The sequence below is a fragment of the Eucyclogobius newberryi genome, unplaced genomic scaffold, assembly GCF_026437365.1.
Source record: "Eucyclogobius newberryi isolate DKJ021-1_F unplaced genomic scaffold, fEucNew1.0.hap1 SCAF_17, whole genome shotgun sequence".
Lineage (NCBI taxonomy): Eukaryota > Metazoa > Chordata > Actinopteri > Gobiiformes > Gobiidae > Eucyclogobius > Eucyclogobius newberryi.
In genome coordinates this window covers 5,715,896-5,737,706 of record NW_027315801.1, presented here as the reverse complement: position 1 = coordinate 5,737,706, position 21,811 = coordinate 5,715,896, and the positions used below count along the sequence as shown (strand labels likewise).

Here is a 21,811-nt window from a genome sequence, read left to right as displayed (position 1 = left end):
GCGAGGATAACGAAGTGAGCTCAGTGTGATTGAGTGCACTATATAACCTGCAGGACTGTGTAGTGAATGCGGGGTCAGGGGACGAGAGTGGACATTTGGACGTAGCCCACATGTTTTTTTAAACGCCTGAACAATGCAAATTTACATATATTTAAATCTGGGGTTCTGAATTTCAAACCGCAAAAGCAGAAAGTAAGTATTGAATAAAGAAATAAACTGCCGGTAGTCACTTAATAATTTGTATGCATACGTTTTAGCGCTTGAGGAAAGAGGTCAACAATCGGGACGATTGTATAATTCTGTGGCCAAAGTTTAGACTGTATCGTTGAGGTCTCGCATCCTGGAAGTACTTAAAAAACGCGTCCGGGCTTCTGTGGACTGCAAAGTGACTTGTTTCCAAGTGTTTGTCCTTGGCAGCGACCAAACATCAACCGCCCAGCGCTCGCACACTTGTTGACCTCTACGTGACACCGTACGCAGCGCATACAAATCAGCATCGGGTTTGTGGACAATGCTAACGGTGGTAGCAGTAGCAGTAGTAGTAGCAGTAGCAGTAGCAGTGGTAGTAGCAGTAGCAGTAGCAGTAGTAGTAGTAGTAGTAGTAGCAGTAGTAGTAGTAGTAGCAGTGGCAATAGAAGCATAAGTAGCAGTAGTGGCAATAGTAGCATAAGTAGCAGTAGTAGTAACAGTAGCAGTAGCAGTAGCAGTAGCAGTAGCAGTAGCAGTAGTAGTAGTAGTAGTAGTAGTAGTAGTAGTAGCAGTGGCAATAGTAGCATAAGTAGCAGTAGTAGTAGCAGTAGCGTAGCAGTAGCAGTAGCAGTAGTAGTGGCAGTAGCAGTAGCATAAGTAGCAGTAGTGGCAATAGTAGCATAAGTAGCAGTAGTAGTAACAGTAGCAGTAGCAGTAGCAGTGGTAGTAGTAGTAGTAGTAGTAGAAGTGGCAATAGTAGCATAAGTAGCAGTAGTAGTAGCAGTAGCAGTAGCAGTAGTAGTGGCAGTAGCAGTAGCATAAGTAGCAGTAGTGGCAATAGTAGCATAAGTAGCAGTAGTAGTAACAGTAGCAGTAGCAGTAGCAGTAGTAGTAGTAGTAGTAGAAGTGGCAATAGTAGCATAAGTAGCAGTAGTAGTAGCAGTAGCAGTAGCAGTAGCAGTAGTAGTGGCAGTAGCAGTAGCATAAGTAGCAGTGGTGGCAATAGTAGCAGTAGTAGTAACAGTAGCAGTAGCAGTAGCAGTAGCAGTAGTAGTAGTAGTAGTAGTAGTGGCAATAGTAGCATAAGTAGCAGTAGTAGTAACAGTAGCAGTAGCAGTAGAAGTAGAAGTAGTAGTAGTAGTAGTAGTAGTAGTAGTAGTAGTAGTAGTAGTAGTAGCAGTAGCAGTGGCAGTAGCAGCATAAGTAGCAGTAGAAGTAGTAGAAGTAGCAGTAGTAGCAGTAGCAGTGGCAGTAGCAGCATAAGTAGCAGTAGAAGTAGTAGAAGTAGCAGTAGTAGCAGTAGAAGTAGAGGCAGTGGTAGAAGTCACAATACTCGGATCAATGCTGAATTGTACAGCCATCTCTCAGCATTCAACAACTGGTTATCCAGATGGTGCCCTCAAAACAACGTTGTCTTTATTGATAACTGGAGTGCGTTTTGGGGAAAGCCCGGGCTCATACGCAGGGATGGCATCCATCCGACTTCGGAGGGTACATCCCTATTAGTTCGGAATTTGACCGATAGTCTTAGTCGTGTTAAGTGACCATCTAGGGATGAGCCCCAGGTGCAGAGCAGCAGTTCAAGACGCTCCTCTGTCGCTGAACTCTCGCCCGTTCTGTTACATGTGAAGTGTTCAGATTCAAGACAGATAGAGACTGTGTGTGTCCCTCGTGTCCCTCGTGTCCCTCGTACAAATAATGCCAAAAAGTCACATCTCAGAAAAAATATTTCAGGCGTCAGACCAAATAACTTAAGGAAAATAACAATCACAAATACACAAATGAATAAACACGTAAAATGTGGACTGCTAAACATTAGAGCAATTTCCTCCAAATCGCTCTTAGTTAATGAATTAATTAGTGACTATAACATAGATCTTCTAGCTCTAACTGAAACGTGGCTTCAACAAGACGACTACGTCAGACTAAATGAGTCCACCCCACCCACCCATGTTAACTTTCAGACTGCCAGGAGCACAGGCCGAGGTGGTGGTGTGGCAGTGATCTCACACTCAAGCCTACTCATGAGCCCTAAAACTAACAATGCATTTCACTCATTTGAAAGCCTTATGCTGTCAATCACATGTCCAAATATGAAAAACCAAAAAGGAGTTTTGTTCATAGTTATCTACCGACCCCCTGGTCCCTATTCAGAGTTTTTAACAGAGTTTTCTGACTTTATATCAAACTTAGTGTTAGCCTGGGATAAAATAGTTATAGTTGGAGACTTTAATATCCACGTGAACATGAGTGATGACTCTCTCAGTAATGCCTTCAGCGCCTTGTTAGACAGCATTGGTTTCACTCAGAATGTAAATAAACCGACTCACACTCACAAGAACACTCTGGATCTTGTCCTAACGTATGGAACAGAGATTAGTGACCTCAGTGTCCTCCCTCAAAACCCTATATTGTCAGATCATTTCCTAATTACCTTTCAGTTTATTCTTAAAGATCATCCAGTCCCACAAAATAAAGTTATAATGAAAAGGACAATATCTGAAAAATCTATCTCAAAATTCAAAGAAATAATAGAGCCAATATTCAGTGACATGTCATGTGATCCTGCTGAGAACAGCTTTAGTCCCAGTTTAAGTGATCAATGTGTCGACTTGACCATGAATTCTCTGAAGTCTGCTCTTGACGTTGTCGCGCCGTTAAAACAGAAGGTCATTAGGCCAAAGCGCGCCTCCCCATGGTACAACCAAGAACTGCGTTCACATAAACAAAGAGTTAGAAAGTTAGAGGGATTATTTCGTCGCTCTCACACCGAAGAATCCCTAAAAGCATGGAAAAGTTGCCTGCTGTCCTATAAGCAGGCTCTGCGTAAGGCCCAAACCAGATATTATTCAAATCTAATAGAAGTCAACAAAAGTAACACTAAATTCCTTTTCAGCACTGTAGCTAGGCTAACAAACTGTCACAGTGCAGTAGAGCCCTCAATCCCAGCTACACTTAGCTCTGATGATTTCCTCCTATTTTTTAATAATAAAATAAAAACAATCAGAGATAAATTAGATGAAATTACCCCCGCTATTAGCCCTGAACTAGCCCAAGCTGTAAATCTAACGTCCCATATAAATCCACCTGTAAACTTAGAAAGGTTCACAGCTGTTGATCAAGCAGAGATAACTTCAGCCATTATGTCCTCTAAAAGCTCAACTTGTGTCCTAGACCCCATTCCAAGCAGACTCCTCAAAGACATTCTTCCCCTAATTATAGACTCTATTCTTAATATAATAAATACTTCACTCGAAAGTGGCTATGTTCCACAGTCCTTCAAACATGCAGTCATTAAACCTCTTCTGAAAAAGCCTAATCTAGATCCCGACCTATTGGTAAACTACAGACCTATTTCAAATCTTCCCTTCGTCTCTAAAATCCTTGAAAAAGTTGTAGTAAAACAGCTTTGTCGCCACCTGCAGGACAATAACTTATTTGAAGTTTTCCAGTCAGGGTTCAGAGCCCACCACAGCACTGAAACTGCACTAGTTAAAGTCACAAATGATTTGTTATTAGCCGCTGACGATGGACTGGTCTCAATCCTGGTTCTGTTGGACCTCAGCGCAGCGTTTGACACCATTGACCACAACATTCTACTGCAGAGGTTAGAATGTGATGTAGGTGTTGGAGGAACAGCCCTCAGCTGGTTTAAATCCTATTTATCTGATAGGTACCAATTTGTTAATGTAAACCAGAGCTCCTCACCAAGCTCTAAAGTAATTTACGGTGTGCCACAGGGTTCGGTACTCGGTCCAATTCTGTTTACTCTTTATATGCTGCCATTAGGCAACATTATCAGAAAGCATGGCATTAACTTCCACTGCTATGCAGACGACACTCAGCTGTATTTATCAATGAAACCTGATCAGAGCGATCAAGTAGACAGACTTAGTACTTGTGTGAAGGAGATAAAAACCTGGATGACACTAAACTACCTGCTTCTTAACCCTGAAAAAACCGAGGTCATTGTGCTTGGCCCTAAGCATCTACGAGACGCTCTATCTGAGCAGATAGTCACACTGGACAATGTCAGTGTAGCCTCCAGTTCTACTGTAAGAAACCTTGGAGTCTTATTTGACCATGAGCTCTCATTTAAAGCTCATATAAATCAAGCTTGTAAAACAGCCTATTTCCATTTGCGCAACATCGCCAAAATCAGAAGAATCCTGCCTAAAAGTGATGCCGAAAAACTTATCCATGCATTTGTAACGACTAGATTAGACTACTGTAACTCCCTGCTTGCAGCGTGTCCTAAAAGCTCCATAAAAAGCTTTCAACTGGTTCAAAATGCAGCAGCAAGATTACTAACAGGAACAAAAAGAAGAGAGCACATTACGCCAGTGCTGAAGTCTCTTCACTGGCTCCCCGTCGAGTCTAGAATCAAATTCAAAATTCTACTCTTGACCTACAAAGCCATAAATGACATGGCCCCATCCTACCTCAAAGATGCTATAGAACCATATCATCCAAACAGAGCTCTTCGCTCTCAGAATGCTGGCCTTCTGGTGGTGCCAAGAGTCTCTAAAAGTACTGTAGGAGGTAGAGCGTTTAGCTACCAAGCTCCTGTGTTATGGAATCAGCTCCCGACCCATGTTAAATATGCTGACACAGTCTCTTCATTTAAGTCCAGGCTTAAAACGTTCCTCTTCGAAATCGCTTATGGTCAGAGTAGTTAGGAACAGAAAGATAAACCCACAGCTTCAGCTACGCTGCCCTAGGAGTAACTGTGCTGGGGGAAGTATGACAGCTTGAGCACTATCCTCTTCTTCTTCTGACTACTTATGCTATCAAACAATATTTATTTTTTGATTCCACTTGCAAACTGTTCACCGCCTTCTTTTCTTTCTCTCACTCCTGAGGACCTGTGGACCCAGATGCCCCTCCCCTGGTGAAGTGGTCCCTGCCCTGTGTGGACGGTCCCTCATCTGCCTGAAGAGTGGCTCCAGTTCGCCTCAGTCGGTCCCTCTTCTGCCTGAAGAGTGGGTCCAGCTCGCCTCCGACGGTCCCTCATCTGCCTGAAGAGTGGGTCCAGCTCGCCTCCGACGGTCCCTCTTCTGCCTGAAGAGTGGGTCCAGCTCGACTCAGACGGTCCCTCTTCTGCCTGAAGAGTGGGTCCAGCTCGACTCAGACGGTCCCTCTTCTGCCTGAAGAGTGGGTCCAGCTCCAGTCTCCTCGTGTCCGTCTGTCCGTCTGTGAGAGTCGGATCTCTCCTTCACTGGAACTCCTCCAGGTTTCTACGCTTTTTTCCCAAAGAGGTTTTTTTTTGAAGTTTTTCCTGGCCGAGAAGGAGAGTCTAAGGACAGAGGACCCTGGGACATCGTCCCTCGCCACCACAGACATTGTCTGACTTCATCGCCACCACAGACATTGTCTGACTCCATCGCCACCACAGACATTGTTGATTCATTTCTCCCTGTGGCCCTCAGAGGCAACTGTTGTTGTGATTTTGGGCCTTACAAAAATAAATTGATTTGATTTGATTTGACAATTTGAATGACGACAATTAACAAACAACTAAGACTGCGATTGTTTAAGCAAACGCAACAAAATCCCTTTAAACAGTTGACCTTTTTGACCTTTTTGACCTTTGCGTGTTCCCATAGACAAAGCGTCACCTTCTGAGCGCCGTGATGTGCTCGTCGGACAGGCCGCCGTCCTGTCTGTTTATGAGGAAGAGTCTGTCCTTCAGCTCGCCCGGGCCCACCGAGAAACTCTTCAGGAAGATATCTGCCCAGGCGAAAAAACAAAAAACACGACAGATTAAAAAACGAGTTCTAAAAACATAAAAGCCGTTCATCTGACAGTCGGTTCCAGCGAGACAAGCGGCTCAAAGAAAACGCCGATATTTGCATCATTTCGCATCAAGTCGAAGCAGTTACTGTTGAAGAGAAATGTCAGTAATGTGAGATTTTTCAAGTGCGAGGGGAACATTTTTGTGCTTTTTACAATTCTTACTCCACTCTTTAGCCCCCATCAACAATACACACACGATATCTTCACTGGGATATCACTGCTTTGCCGGGAATGTTCCACAATGTGGCAAGATTTGTTGGCCCGACGGTTAGAGACAAAGGTTGGTGTGCAGGAGGTCCAGGGTTTGACTCCAGCTCACATCCAGATTTATTTTCAGAAATTTCCCCATTGTGTGGACAAATAAAGCTTATCTTATCTGAACGCTATTTCCGATTAGCCCGCTCATAGTAAGAATGCAGGTTTTTCGAGGTATTTTTGAGCAGAAAAAAAGAAAAAAAAGTGACATTTCAAAATATTATGAACAATTACAACGGTATATAATGCTTGAAAGCTCAGAAAAGTCAAGCTTTCGATCATTATACCGTCATAATTGATTTCCCTTTTATTCACTTATCTTTATTTTCCATTTAAGGTTCCATAGTTCCAGAATTTCCCATTTTCATTCTGCTCTGTACTTGCTTTTTTAAATTTAATCGTTGATACAATAAGGATTCTGCAGCGTCACAAACGTCCCATAAAGGACTTGTTTCGTTTTTATAACTGTAGAGCAAACACAAGCATGATGTGTCTTATAATAAATGTTAGATCATGCCATACTGTGGAACATTCCAGACAAAATGGTAATATCTCCATGGAGACAAGCAAGTGGCGGACCCTCCACTGGAAAAGCTTCGGTTCAAGTCTCCGGGGAAAATGGAACAAAGTTGGACATTTCTGTACAAGTCGTAAAACTAAGTATATAATAATATAATTGAGCTTTTTTTCGTAGCGTAATCATTGTTGATATCGACAACATCTGTTTCACAATATTACCCAGCCGCATTCTACCGTTTTATTTGTGTAATGAAGGCCTAAACAAACACATCAGGGCCTGTATTGACTGGCCGTGGCACAGATTGTCATTTCCCTTTTTAAATGTGACCATCAGGCGCCGGGACGGACACGTGACACTGGGCTCTAAATGCTCTCGTAGCAGTTGGAATAGTAGCAGAAAGACAATAAACATTTGGCTCTCATTGAGAAGCAAAACAAGCCTCGTTTTCATTAGTTACACAAAAATCTGAGAGACCACCTCGTACGTGGCAATGTCACCCCTGCTGTACGGTGGCAAAGGCGGTTAGCGCTCTTGTCTCCCAAGAAGGAGATCATGGGTTTGATTCCCAGACCAACATCACATGATCTCTCTGGGTGGAGTCTGCATGTTCTCCCCATGTTACCCCATGTTTGTTCTCTCTGGCTTCTCTAACTCTTGGCCCTATGGACAGGTGTTGATAATTAGCATATACACTTAAAACATTGCATTTGTCCAATGCAAATGGTATGTCTTTAAATAAATAAATAATAAATGAAACACCCACCCAAATGGGAAACTACAGGTGTGGAAACTGCACACAATGCAGCTGTTAAAACAAACTACTTCCAACATCCTCTCTCTGGGAAAAAGTTCTTCATTATAACATGCACATATCCACACACATTGTGTATCTTTTACATTGTCCCTGCGGCCTGGCCTATGTCGGCAAAACCATTAGGAAATTAAAACAAAGGATCAGTGAGCACAAAAGTTCCATCAGGCGCAATGACAGGGAATACCCCGTGGCGGTCCATTTTAACGACTGTCAACACAACGTCTGTGCACTCCCCTTTTGTGGTATTGAACATGTTCCTCCGCCACCAAGAGGAGGGGACCATGACGTACGATTAAAACAACGCGAAGCTTTTTGGATCCATACCCTGCAGACACTGGCTACTAAGGGGTTGAATGACGAGTTCAATCTCAACATTTTCCTGTAACTGCTCTGAGGATGATCTGCAGTACACATGCAGTACACATGCAGTACACATGCAGTACACATGCAGTTTTGAATATTACTCACAGGGTTTTCCCACTGACCTGTTTGCTTTATTCAACACATTTATGTATACTTTTATTCTGCTATCATTTTTGACGTATGTGTTATTCATCATGAGGTGTCATTTTTTGTCTTTCGTGTTGGGTATTTTTAATGTGTATGTTAATATTTGTGTTAGTTCTGACGTGTCTCTAAAACATCTGTGATTGGCCACTCCCATTTTTGAGGCCACTCCTATTAAAACCTCTGTCCCATCCTCAATTACCCATTTGCCTGACGAAGGCCCAGTTGCCAAAACGTTGCCTCTTCAGGCTAGACAAAATAATATGTCTGTTTGCCGTAACCCGACCGACCCGGCGTGAAACTAGCCGACTGGAAAATAAATATCAGCATTTTGTTGGAAAAAGTCAAAATCCTTTATTTTTCAATTATTTCGCGACTCACCAATCGGTCTTTCCTAAACCACCGTGTCGAATATTTTTATCACCGATAAACCTGTGCAACACATGTGCGTCTTTATTTTCAGTCCTCCACATGCGTCTGTAACAAAACAGGACGCGCATGGAAATCGTAATATTGCTTTTGATAGGTTGGTTTGCCTCTGTCGGCGCCACTCTAGTCTCCATAGGAGTGTGTTTCTCTGTCCAGGTGTGAAATTTGACTTACGCAAATGCATTGTGGGATTGAAACACGCCCAGCAGCGTCATCACAACAAACATGGCGGCGCCCATGACCCCCGCATGTTCCCCCCGCTCGCCTTAGCTACCAAAATAAAGGATAGCGGCGTACGAAAGGTCGAAATATCTTAAAATCGTGAGATTTAGTCTCCCGATCGGGTTGATAGAGACGTTTTCTGTCATTGACTGTTGAAGCCTGACCCCTGGACTGTTGAAGCCTGACCCCTGGTGGTCACTCCGACTCAAAAAATGGCAAAATTGTGATCTTTTTTTTTGCCTTCAAAGTAAAAAAAATAAGATTTTGCCTACCGTCCGAGCCACTTAAAAAATGTTGACTCGGGTTACAGCAAACAGACAATTTATTTGGGGTAGCCTCACTATTAAACTTTTATTTTGCAAGTAAGACAGTGTGTGGGATTTCTTTCTCTATTGCAGTTAGCGTCACGTACGCCTTTCTCCTACGCACCTGGCACAAATAACACAGATGTTTTGACGAGAAAACAATGTTAAAACAGGGTCAAAAGCTCAAAAAAGACAATTTTGCATAAAAGTGTGTCTTTTCAACGAGGCAGTCGAGCCCTAAATTGATTGGCACTAAAACTGTCCATTATAAGTATTTTATGTGGTAGTATAGAAGTAGTAATGTAGAACTTTTCCTTCCACAAACCAGGCTGCACACATCGTCCGTTGGCCTGTTTAAAGGCACACCCACTGGGCGCAGGAGCCACAGGTGCTCTTTTAATTAGCAGGACGACATTTGAGTCAAACGAAGCGCTGGCTCCAGGTAAATAAGCATGTTCATCAGCTCGGCACATCCAAATGTGCTATGATCAGATGAGGCTGAATATCATCCAGACTGGAGCGAGGATAATGAAGAAAAGCTGCAGCGTTTCATCAGGAAATTCAAAGTTCACAAAGCCGTGCCCAGAATAAAACCAATGACATTATTTCAATTACAAAAAACACCATCTCTGTCTCAATTTGGTTGAAAATTAGTGCCGAACGACTTTAAAACAGAAAAAATCTTAAAAATAAATGTTACAATTGTGATTCGATCTTAGGCTTTTTTTTACACCATTTATTTTTTTAAACATAAAACAACAAAAACATACATAGAACATACTGACCTATGCAAAAAAGAAAGAAAGAAAGAAGGGGGAAATATATATATATATATATATATATATATATTTTAAAAAGAAAATAATAATAAACAAAATACATAAAAATAATATTGATAAATAATAATAAGGCTTTTTTATTTTAAGATGCACTCTTAAAATACACTATCAACTAAAAAAAGTTTGCAACACGGTGACTCGAGGCTTCCACATAGAGAATATTTAAATTTAAGTGTAATATTGATGAAAATAATTGGAAATTTGTACGTGTTTTGGACACGATCACTCTTCACAGTCGACTGGTCAGGATGAGTTGGTTGACCGTTGCCGCTTGACGCTCATCGAGGACGAAAAGTGTAAAAGAGTATTTAAAACCAACTGCTCTACTGATAAAAAGAGTTCCACACAAAACAAGAGTAAGACAAACATTGTGGAGACGTTTAGTTCATTACAAATACTGGAACCCTTTTGAATGAACGGTAAAGTCTTAGGAATATTCCAGATGATTTAATACTGTTCCAATGTACTGCACGCTCGATTCCAGCAGAAATAACGTTTGTTGAGCCGTTGTTTCACTGAAGAACGGTCGCTTTATTTACCGAGCGTCAGATAGAGTTTGAACAGTTGGCGCTTTTACGGCCGAAACTGTTGTTTCCAACGAGTTTATGGAAATGGCGTGTACGTTATTTTATTTGCATTGAACTGACCATAAAAAACACTCTCCATTATTATTGTTATTGTTATGGTTGTGGTGCCCTGGAGTTTATGGCGATGTTTTTGTGGTTTTGGGAGACTTTCTGACCCTTAGATCCAAAGAGCTTAAGCACTTGTCCAGGGCTCGGATAGGAATAAACCAGGGCTCGGATAGGAATAAACCAGGGCTCGGATAGGAATAAACCAGGGCTCGGATAGGAATAAACCAGGGCTCGGATAGGAATAAACCAGGGCTCGGGATAGGAATAAACCAGGGCTCGGGATAGGAATAAACCAGGGCTCGGATAGGAATAAACCAGGGCTCGGGATAGGAATAAACCAGGGCTCGGGATAGGAATAAACCAGGGCTCGGGATAGGAATAAACCAGGGCTCGGGATAGGAATAAACCAGGGCTCGGGACAGGAATAAACCAGGGCTCGGATAGGAATAAACCAGGGCTCGGATAGGAATAAACCAGGGCTCGGGATAGGAATAAACCAGGGCTCGGATGGGAATAAACCAGGGCTCGGATAGGAATAAACCAGGGCTCGGATAGGAATAAACCAGGGCTCGGATAGGAATAAACCAGGGCTCGGATAGGAATAAACCAGGGCTCGGATAGGAATAAACCAGGGCTCGGAGAGGAATAAACCAGGGCTCGGATAGGAATAAACCAGGGCTCGGATAGGAATAAACCAGGGCTCGGATAGGAATAAACCAGGGCTCGGATAGGAATAAACCAGGGCTCGGGATAGGAATAAACCAGGGCTCGGATAGGAATAAACCAGGGCTCGGGATAGGAATAAACCAGGGCTCGGGATAGGAATAAACCAGGGCTCGGATAGGAATAAACCAGGGCTCGGGATAGGAATAAACCAGGGCTCGGGATAGGAATAAACCAGGGCTCGGGATAGGAATAAACCAGGGCTCGGGACAGGAATAAACCAGGGCTCGGATAGGAATAAACCAGGGCTCGGATAGGAATAAACCAGGGCTCGGATGGGAATAAACCAGGGCTCGGATAGGAATAAACCAGGGCTCGGATAGGAATAAACCAGGGCTCGGATAGGAATAAACCAGGGCTCGGATAGGAATAAACCAGGGCTCGGATAGGAATAAACCAGGGCTCGGAGAGGAATAAACCAGGGCTTGGATAGGAATAAACCAGGGCTCGGGATAGGAATAAACCAGGGCTCGGATAGGAATAAACCAGGGCTCGGGATAGGAATAAGCCAGGGCTCGGATAGGAATAAACCAGGGCTCGGGATAGGAATAAACCAGGGCTCGGGACAGGAATAAGCCAGGGCTCGGATAGGAATAAACCAGGGCTCGGGATAGGAATAAACCAGGGCTCGGGACAGGAATAAACCAGGGCTCGGATAGGAATAAACCAGGGCTCGGATAGGAATAAACCAGGGCTCGGATAGGAATAAACCAGGGCTCGGATAGGAATAAACCAGGGCTCGGGATAGGAATAAACCAGGGCTCGGGATAGGAATAAACCAGGGCTCGGATAGGAATAAACCAGGGCTCGGATAGGAATGAACCAGGGCTCGGATAGGAATGAACCAGGGCTCGGGATAGGAATAAACCAGGGCTCGGGATAGGAATAAACCAGGGCTCGGGATAGGAATAAGCCAGGGCTCGGGACAGGAATAAACCAGGGCTCGGATAGGAATAAACCAGGGCTCGGATAAGAATAAACCAGGGCTCGGGATAGGAATAAACAAGGGCTCGGGATAGGAATAAACAAGGGCTCGGGATAGGAATAAACCAGGGCTCGGATAGGAATAAACCAGGGCTCGGGATAGGAATAAACAAGGGCTCGGGATAGGAATAAACCAGGGCTCGGGATAGGAATAAACCAGGGCTCGGGATAGGAATAAACCAGGGCTCGGATAGGAATAAACCAGGGCTCGGGATAGGAATAAACCAGGGCTCGGGATAGGAATAAACCAGGGCTCGGGATAGGAATAAACCAGGGCTCGGGATAGGAATAAACCAGGGCTCGGGATAGGAATAAACCAGGGCTCGGGATAGGAATAAACCAGGGCTCGGGACAGGAATAAACCAGGGCTCGGATAGGAATAAACCAGGGCTCGGATAGGAATAAACCAGGGCTCGGATAGGAATAAACCAGGGCTCGGATAGGAATAAACCAGGGCTCGGATAGGAATAAACCAGGGCTCGGAGAGGAATAAACCAGGGCTCGGATAGGAATAAACCAGGGCTCGGGATAGGAATAAACCAGGGCTCGGGACAGGAATAAACCAGGGCTCGGATAGGAATAAACCAGGGCTCGGATAGGAATAAACCAGGGCTCGGGATAGGAATAAACCAGGGCTCGGATGGGAATAAACCAGGGCTCGGATAGGAATAAACCAGGGCTCGGATAGGAATAAACCAGGGCTCGGATAGGAATAAACCAGGGCTCGGATAGGAATAAACCAGGGCTCGGATAGGAATAAACCAGGGCTCGGAGAGGAATAAACCAGGGCTCGGATAGGAATAAACCAGGGCTCGGGATAGGAATAAACCAGGGCTCGGATAGGAATAAACCAGGGCTCGGGATAGGAATAAGCCAGGGCTCGGATAGGAATAAACCAGGGCTCGGGATAGGAATAAACCAGGGCTCGGGACAGGAATAAGCCAGGGCTCGGATAGGAATAAACCAGGGCTCGGGATAGGAATAAACCAGGGCTCGGGACAGGAATAAACCAGGGCTCGGATAGGAATAAACCAGGGCTCGGATAGGAATAAACCAGGGCTCGGATAGGAATAAACCAGGGCTCGGATAGGAATAAACCAGGGCTCGGGATAGGAATAAACCAGGGCTCGGGATAGGAATAAACCAGGGCTCGGATAGGAATAAACCAGGGCTCGGATAGGAATGAACCAGGGCTCGGATAGGAATGAACCAGGGCTCGGGATAGGAATAAACCAGGGCTCGGGATAGGAATAAGCCAGGGCTCGGGACAGGAATAAACCAGGGCTCGGATAGGAATAAACCAGGGCTCGGATAGGAATAAACCAGGGCTCGGATAGGAATGAACCAGGGCTCGGATAGGAATAAACCAGGGCTCGGGATAGGAATAAACCAGGGCTCGGGATAGGAATAAGCCAGGGCTCGGGACAGGAATAAACCAGGGCTCGGATAGGAATAAACCAGGGCTCGGATAAGAATAAACCAGGGCTCGGGATAGGAATAAACAAGGGCTCGGGATAGGAATAAACAAGGGCTCGGGATAGGAATAAACCAGGGCTCGGATAGGAATAAACCAGGGCTCGGGATAGGAATAAACAAGGGCTCGGGATAGGAATAAACCAGGGCTCGGGATAGGAATAAACCAGGGCTCGGGATAGGAATAAACCAGGGCTCGGGATAGGAATAAACCAGGGCTCGGGATAGGAATAAACCAGGGCTCGGGATAGGAATAAACCAGGGCTCGGGACAGGAATAAACCAGGGCTCGGATAGGAATAAACCAGGGCTCGGATAGGAATAAACCAGGGCTCGGATAGGAATAAACCAGGGCTCGGATAGGAATAAACCAGGGCTCGGATAGGAATAAACCAGGGCTCGGAGAGGAATAAACCAGGGCTCGGATAGGAATAAACCAGGGCTCGGGATAGGAATAAACCAGGGCTCGGGATAGGAATAAACCAGGGCTCGGATAGGAATAAACCAGGGCTCGGATAGGAATAAACCAGGGCTCGGATAGGAATAAACCAGGGCTCGGGATAGGAATAAACCAGGGCTCGGGATAGGAATAAACCAGGGCTCGGGATAGGAATAAGCCAGGGCTCGGGACAGGAATAAACCAGGGCTCGGGACAGGAATAAACCAGGGCTCGGATAGGAATAAACCAGGGCTCGGATAGGAATAAACCAGGGCTCGGGATAGGAATAAGCCAGGGCTCGGGACAGGAATAAACCAGGGCTCGGATAGGAATAAACCAGGGCTCGGATAGGAATAAACCAGGGCTCGGATAGGAATAAACCAGGGCTCGGGATAGGAATAAACAAGGGCTCGGGATAGGAATAAACAAGGGCTCGGGATAGGAATAAACCAGGGCTCGGATAGGAATAAACCAGGGCTCGGGATAGGAATAAACAAGGGCTCGGGATAGGAATAAACCAGGGCTCGGGATAGGAATAAACCAGGGCTCGGGATAGGAATAAACCAGGGCTCGGGATAGGAATAAACCAGGGCTCGGGATAGGAATAAACCAGGACATTTCATTGCATTTTCTCTGTGGTTGAAAGGCTCTGACCCAAACCCAGCTCAGAGTGAAGATGTGAGGCGAGCTGCAGAGTTAGGTCCACGCTGCCCTCTGCTGGTGCAAAGACGCAACTACAGCTCGACTGAAACCGTTTCCCCCTCAAAACATTCAATTAAAGTGTTAATCTTAAACAGATTCTATTTAACAAAACACATTTAAATGGCTGGTAGTAACTCTAACCCTTATCATTGGTTTGCTAATTATTGTTTCAACAGCAAATATAATTGACATATTTTTCATGAAAGGAACAAATTAATGAATGAAAACTTTAAGTGTTAAAGAAATGAATATTTTAAAGATTATAAAGCTTTACGTTTGTATCATCCTCAAAGCCACCACAGTAAACATAGTCACACACACGTTTGTAGCCACAGCCGCCCTGGGGCAAAGTGCGTACAGTGTTTTTAGTTTCATTTACCTTCTCAAAGGGGAAATATTGTATACAATCCACTTTTATGAGCTTTATGTCATAAACCGTCTCTCTTGTTATCTTATGTTGTGTTTCGACTGTTTCCTGAGTAATCCCGTGTCATCCTGCGTTTGAGAATTTAGTGCTCAGTAAATGTCTGTTGTCCCCTATTTCTTATCTCCTCCCACTTCTCTGTATGTACACGGCATTGGTCAAGAACTTCAGACCCGGTCACACATGTACGGGTCGAAAACTTCACAGAGACATTTTTTAAGAATAAAAATACATAAATTAAAATCTGCTGCTCTGTTACGGTGAAATGCCAGTATAGAGGCGTGGTATATCAGTTCGGCCATTTTGAACAGGTAGTCAATGGATCCAGGGTTTTTAGATCGATGTTGTCTTATTTAATGGAAAAACTATACATTTAATCCAAAATAAATGTAACTTAACTCGGTATTTTGTACTGATGCAAATAGAGGATAATAGGTTTTCAAACCGTTTCTTATTAAGTTGCTCAGAAAAGACACACGTCACTTCAATAACAGACTTACTGAAGTTGTGTGCGACCTTCTGGTTCAGCATGATGTTCTGCTGAGTGTTAACGGACTCCAGGATCCCGTGCGCGGCTCCGGTTTGCTTCACGGCGAACTGCTCGAACAGACGCGGCGTGTCGAGTTCGATCTTCTTGAAGTCGCTTTGGGCCCAGAACGACTTTGAGACCTGTGCGAGAAACAACAGCCGAATGAGGAGAACCAACATTGTGTGTGATTTTTCACTCATATTGGCGTCCCTGGCAGAAGCCCATGACGCTGTAGGTTTACAGTGGGTTGAATTCAAGAGCAAACTAACTTTTTACTGCGTTTTTGTGCGACACACAACATGGTTCAAAATCTGAATAAAGGTGTGGTCTTTTGTTCAAACTTTGTCTAAATGCCAATATTTGACTCTCCACTGAAGAAAATGCATCTTTTTGGACATTCAGCACATGTTGCCAATAAAATAAAAGCTTTTGGCATTCGATCCAGGGGTGGGTGATCCGGATTCGCGATTTGTTTTGACAATTTATGAGGTAAATAACGTCGTTGTGCTGCTTCTGAACGTTCATACATCACTGTGATTGAATGAGTGATGGCTAGATTTAACCAGAGTCTTACAGAGGTTGACAATCTCAGGACTGGGTGGGTCTTTGTTTTTCAGCTGCATTTTTTTTCTTCCCTCCCACCTCAGTGGGCTCCTCCCACCGTCCAAAGACATGCATGTGTTAGGCAAAATTGGTAACTCTAAAAAATTGGCCCTAGTGAATGAATGTGAGAGTGAACTGTCTGTAATGTCTATGTCTCTGTGTTGGCCCTGCGACGAGTTGGCCACTGTCCAGGGTGTACCCCGCCTAAGGCCCAAAGTCACTGGGATAGGCTCCAGTCACCCGCGACCCCGAAAGGGAACAAGCGGTAGAAAATGGATGGATGGATGGATGGATGGAAAAACAAGTTGGTGTCATAGAAAAAGAAAAACAGGGAATCCCTATGTATGATACGACCATAATGTCAAGTTTCCTCGACAAACAAGATCATTTTTAACATTTAAGACCCGCACAAACACGTTCTGTTGTGATTCTGTCATTAGTTTGTCAGTTTATTTTTGCCAATTCTTCCTGGACGTGTCTAAATTGTCCTAACATCAAAACTTAAAAGTCGCACCTCTAATACGTCACAATTAGACATTCTCCCCAAACTCTACGGCCTTATATCAGATCACGACAAGGATGCGATCACGATCCCACTTCTAATCGCCGTAATCGATCCCGAGCTCTACAGACAACAATCTGAACGCCAAGACAGCCATTTGCTCATTATATTATCAATTAATCAATTAATCAAGATACTTTACCTTCTCAGGCCCGACCACGTCCCAATGGAACGCCTTGGTCTGATTCTGTCTGACCAGCGTCTTCACTTTCAGAGGCAGAGGAGGAGGAAGAGGAGGAGGAGGGACGAAGGGAGGAGGAGGGACGAAGGGAGGCGGAGAAGGAGGCGGAGGAGAAGGCGGAGGAGAAGGCGGAGCCGGGGGTAAGACTGGAACTAGAGCCTGCGGGGCATTCGGCAAAACGCTGTTGCGAGACGGCGACTCGGGACTCACGGGAGATCCCGGCGCCAGAATAACGCTCGAGTGCGGACTGAACGGAGACTGCGGGAGGAAATAGTTCGGAGACTGGGCGGGTTTCGGTTCCGTGCCGGCGGGAGGGAAGACGGCGTGGTACGGCGGCGGCGGCGACTGTTTGGGCTTAACCGCACCGGCGCGAGGTTTCGGCGCCGGTTTGTTTATTTCGGCGTAAACTGGCACCGAGTTGGCGTTGGCGGCGGTCGCGTCATTTGCGGCGTTGTCGGGCGGCTCTCGCTCCGTCTCGTCGCCGCCGTCGTCCTCCTCCTCTGCGATGCTGGTGTGCCGCAGTGGCGTTTTGTGCTCGCCGACGTAAGGATCTTGGGTGGACTTCCGCTTCCAGTCGACGCACAGCTTGTTGATGGCCTGGACCCACGTGTCGCGCTCGCTCTTGACCGAGGTGGAGATGTTCGACGCCTCCGGTGGCGGGACTCTGAAACTGCAGGCGGACGAGACTTCCGGTTATGGTGTTACTCAAACGAGGGTTGTACGTCATTCATTAATTAACAATCTCACGATATTATATAAGCAGCGGTGGGAGGGAATGTATTAAGTTGCAGGATGATTAAAACCTGCATTAAAACATTTATTACATTGTCCAATTCTGTAGAGTTCTGTATTCTGACTCTTGACTAGTGTGAAAAATACAGCTTTATGTTTTATTTTCCCGCCACAAATAAAAAAGTACTGTGACGTTCTGACTACGTTTTTTTTATTTATTATGTCTCAATAATTGATTATTTCTTGGCAAAAGTCCAACAACTTGTCAATGTGCTAAATGTATTAAATAGGCTCCGCTCTCTAGCAGGAACGGGCCCCTGAACACTGCGCCGCTGTGGGAGAAGAAGAATCATAATTCCCGCGCAGTACTGCCTAGCGGCCTGTAGAGGTCACTAAAAGACCGAGCTTCAGCAGCAGAAGTGAGGGGGAAATGGGCTTATTAAGATTTACAACAATTCATAAATAGTTGTGACACACGGTCATTTTAGATTTTATTGGCCAATCACTGATGCCTCTGATTTACTTCATACTATTTGTTTAATTTAAATTGTTTAATTCATCAAATAAATTAGATAAATGTCACTATTGTTTAGTTTTTTTTGCTTATTTTGTGGAAATTGTCTGCTGATTAAAATTATCTTTCAGTGTTTTATAATTTAATTTTTTTAACCTTTATTTTACCCTGGGGGAAAAAAATTTGAGATTGAGACCTCTTTTTCAAGGACAATATGTAGATCTCTGTGATATTGATTTTTTTGACTGTTGGTTTTACTACTTTTATTGTTCTTAAATAAGGAACTAGTGGTGATAAGTTGCTGTTTTTGTGTGTGATTTGTTGTTTGTTCATTGTAATGTTCCGCACTATGGAAACAGTTCTTATTTCTGAAACGTTCCGTGTAAACAGAGTCGGTGCGATGCGTCTGACTCACTTGTACTGGTTTTTGTTGGTGGTCAGGCTGAACGTCTCCGGGCTCTGCGTTTTCTGGACTGTGGTGTTTCCGTCCGACAGGTGGATGACCGTGGGCACAGCGGGCATCGTCTCTCCGTCCGCCGTGGTCCTGCGTTTGACGGGAACCAAGACCAGCTGACCCGGATGGAGCTGCACCTCGTACCTGGAAGACGCAGGAGCTCGAGTTTGTACAGAGGAAACGCCCGCTTCCGGTGCACGTTTTGGACCTGGTTTTAGACCTGGTTTAGACCTGGTTTAGTCCTGGTTTAGACCTGGTTTAGTCCTGGTTTAGTCCTGGTTTAGTCCTGGTTTAGTGCTGGTTCAGACCTGGTTTAGTCCTGGTTTAGTCCTGGTTTAGTCCTGGTTTTGTCCTGGTTTAGTCCTGGTTTTGTGCTGGTTTAGACCTGGTTTAGTCCTGGTTTAGTCCTGGTTTAGTCCTGGTTTAGTCCTGGTTTTGTCCTGGTTTAGTCCTGGTTTTGTGCTGGTTTAGACCTGGTTTAGTCCTGGTTTAGTCCTGGTTTAGTCCTGGTTCAGACCTGGTTAAGCACTGGTTTAGTCCTGGTTTAGACCTGGTTTAGTCCTGGTTTAGTCCTGGTTTAGACCTGGTTTAGACCTGGTTTAGTCCTGGTTTAGACCTGGTTTAGTCCTGGTTTAGACCTGGTTTAGTCCTGGTTTAGTCCTGGGTTTGTCCTGGTTCAGTTCTGGTTTAGACCTGGTTTAGACCTGGTTTAGTCCTGGTTTAGTGCTGGTTTAGACCTGGTTTAGACATGGTTTAGACCTGGTTTAGTCCTGGTTTAGACCTGGTTTAGACCTGGTTTAGTCCTGGTTTAGACCTGGTTTAGACCTGGTTTGGACCTGGTTTAGTCCTGGTTTAGTCCTGGTTTAGTCCTGTGGTGGGTTAGGCCATGCACACGTTTGAATGAACTGTAGAAACATCTAAATAAACAAATCTCCATGGTAACTGCATTTGTTGTTGTATGTCGTTGACGTAAAACCCTTTGCACACACATACTTGCGTTTGCGCCCGTGTGTTCCCACCTGACCCATCTGAAGGAGGCCAGGCCGCCCCGGTGCAGCAGCAGTACTCCCTCCCGGACACTCGGCGGCGCTGTGGGCGGCTGGGACTCGGACTCGGCGCCGCCCTCTTCGTGAGCCGTGTAGATGTTGCCGTAGATGATTGTATTCACCAACTCCATCATCTGGAAGGAAACAAGAAGCAAACGCAAAAAGAGGAGGAGAATTATACCAAAGGTGTCACTGTGTCACTTTTTACGGCAATGGAATCCACCACCTGCTTGTTTCCATGGCGATGATTTTATTGCTTACTCGCCTCTCCACAGACCTGCCATTTGGCCTGGTGGCAGGTCTCCATGGAGATAAGTTTAATGTAAAACAAAGGAACATTTTGTCTGTTTAAACTGTGGGTTTTGCCAAAAAAGACAGATTTATTGTATTTTATTCCTACTATTTCTTCTGCTGGTCGGCTTTATAATTTAAATATTCTCCCTGGGGATGAATAAATGTATTTCTGATAGCAATGACATCTCCATGACGACAGCAGATGGAAGTTACATAGATATTGTTCTTCCAAAATCAGCTAATTCTGGAGCAGGAGAGAGGAAGAGGACCAGAGTGGAGGAGATCGGATTCAAATGAGTTTTTAAACCTTGAGCCTCGTGTTCAGACCTTGTACTTGTCCTCCATGGAGTTGACCTCGAGCTCGTAGTCGTGGTGACCACTAAAGGAGATGGAAAACCTGGAGCCGGCGCCGTCATCGCAGCTCTTCACGATGGAGAAGGGCAGCTGCCGCTTCACGATGCCTTTCTCGATGCTGCACAGGAACTGGGAGTTGAAGTCCAACTGCGCCGAGGAAAAGCAGAGAAGAAGAGCTACAGCTTTTTGTTTACATTCAGGCTTTTTGGATTATGTTTACGTGTTAAGACTTCATGCAAAAGTGTGGCTGAAATCTGACTAAAACCGGAACTAAACCTACGTGAAATCAGGACTAAACCAAGACTAGAACACGACCAAATCAAGTTTACAACTGGACTAAACCAAGTCTATATCAGGACTAAACCAAGACTAGAACACGACTAAACCAAGACAAGAACACAACAGAACCAAGTCTATATCAGGACTAAACCAAGACAAGAACACGACTAAACCAAGACAACAACACAACAGAACCAAGTCTATATCAGGACTAAACCAAGACAAGAACACAACAGAACCAAGTCTATATCAGGACTAAACCAAGACAAGAACACAACAGAACCAAGACAAGAACACGACTAAACCAAGTCTATATCAGGACTAAACCAAGACTAGAACACGACTAAACCAAGACAAGAACACGACAAAACCAAGACAAGAACACAACAGAACCAAGACAAGAACACGACTAAACCAAGACAAGAACACGACTAAACCAAGACAAGAACACGACAGAACCAAGACAAGAACACGACTAAACCAAGTCTATATCAGGACTAAACCAAGACTAGAACACGACTAAACCAAGACAAGAACACGACTAAACCAAGTCAATATCAGGACTAAACCAAGACTAGAACACGACTAAACCAAGACTAGAACACAACTAAACCAAGTCTGTATCAGGACTAAACCAAGACTAGAACACGACTAAACCAAGACAAGAACACGACCAAACCAAGACAAGAACACGACTAAACCAAGACTAGAACACGACTAAACCAAGACTAGAACACGACTAAACCAAGTCTATATCAGGACTAAACCAAGACTAGAACACGACTAAACCAAGACAAGAACACGACCAAACCAAGACAAGAACACGACTAAACCAAGACAAGAACACGACTAAACCAAGTCTATATCAGGACTAAACCAAGACTAGAACACGACTAAACCAAGACAAGAACACGACAAAACCAAGTCTATATCAGGACTAAACCAAGACTAGAACACGACTAAACCAAGTCTATATCAGGACTCAACCAAGACTAGAACACGACTAAA

At 44.7% G+C, this 21,811-nt stretch overlaps 1 protein-coding gene and 1 long non-coding RNA gene across 2 annotated transcripts in view; one reads left to right on the top strand and one right to left on the bottom strand.

Annotated features, from left to right (window-relative positions):
• LOC140362691 (uncharacterized) overlaps positions 1-21,811 on the top strand; it is a 573,302-nt gene that overhangs the window by 523,146 nt on the left and 28,345 nt on the right. The gene's annotated exons all lie outside the window — the stretch shown is intronic.
• Positions 1-21,811, bottom strand: part of LOC140362685 (uncharacterized) — a 69,276-nt gene that overhangs the window by 42,925 nt on the left and 4,540 nt on the right. Inside the window, exons 3-8 of the mRNA XM_072448837.1 lie at positions 20,498-20,671; positions 19,850-20,010; positions 18,792-18,974; positions 17,092-17,800; positions 15,756-15,924; positions 5,808-5,919 (exon numbers count right to left, since the gene is read on the bottom strand). Coding sequence (XP_072304938.1) covers positions 5,808-5,919; positions 15,756-15,924; positions 17,092-17,800; positions 18,792-18,974; positions 19,850-20,010; positions 20,498-20,671 — 1,508 coding nt within the window. The remainder of the gene's footprint in view (positions 1-5,807; positions 5,920-15,755; positions 15,925-17,091; positions 17,801-18,791; positions 18,975-19,849; positions 20,011-20,497; positions 20,672-21,811) is intronic.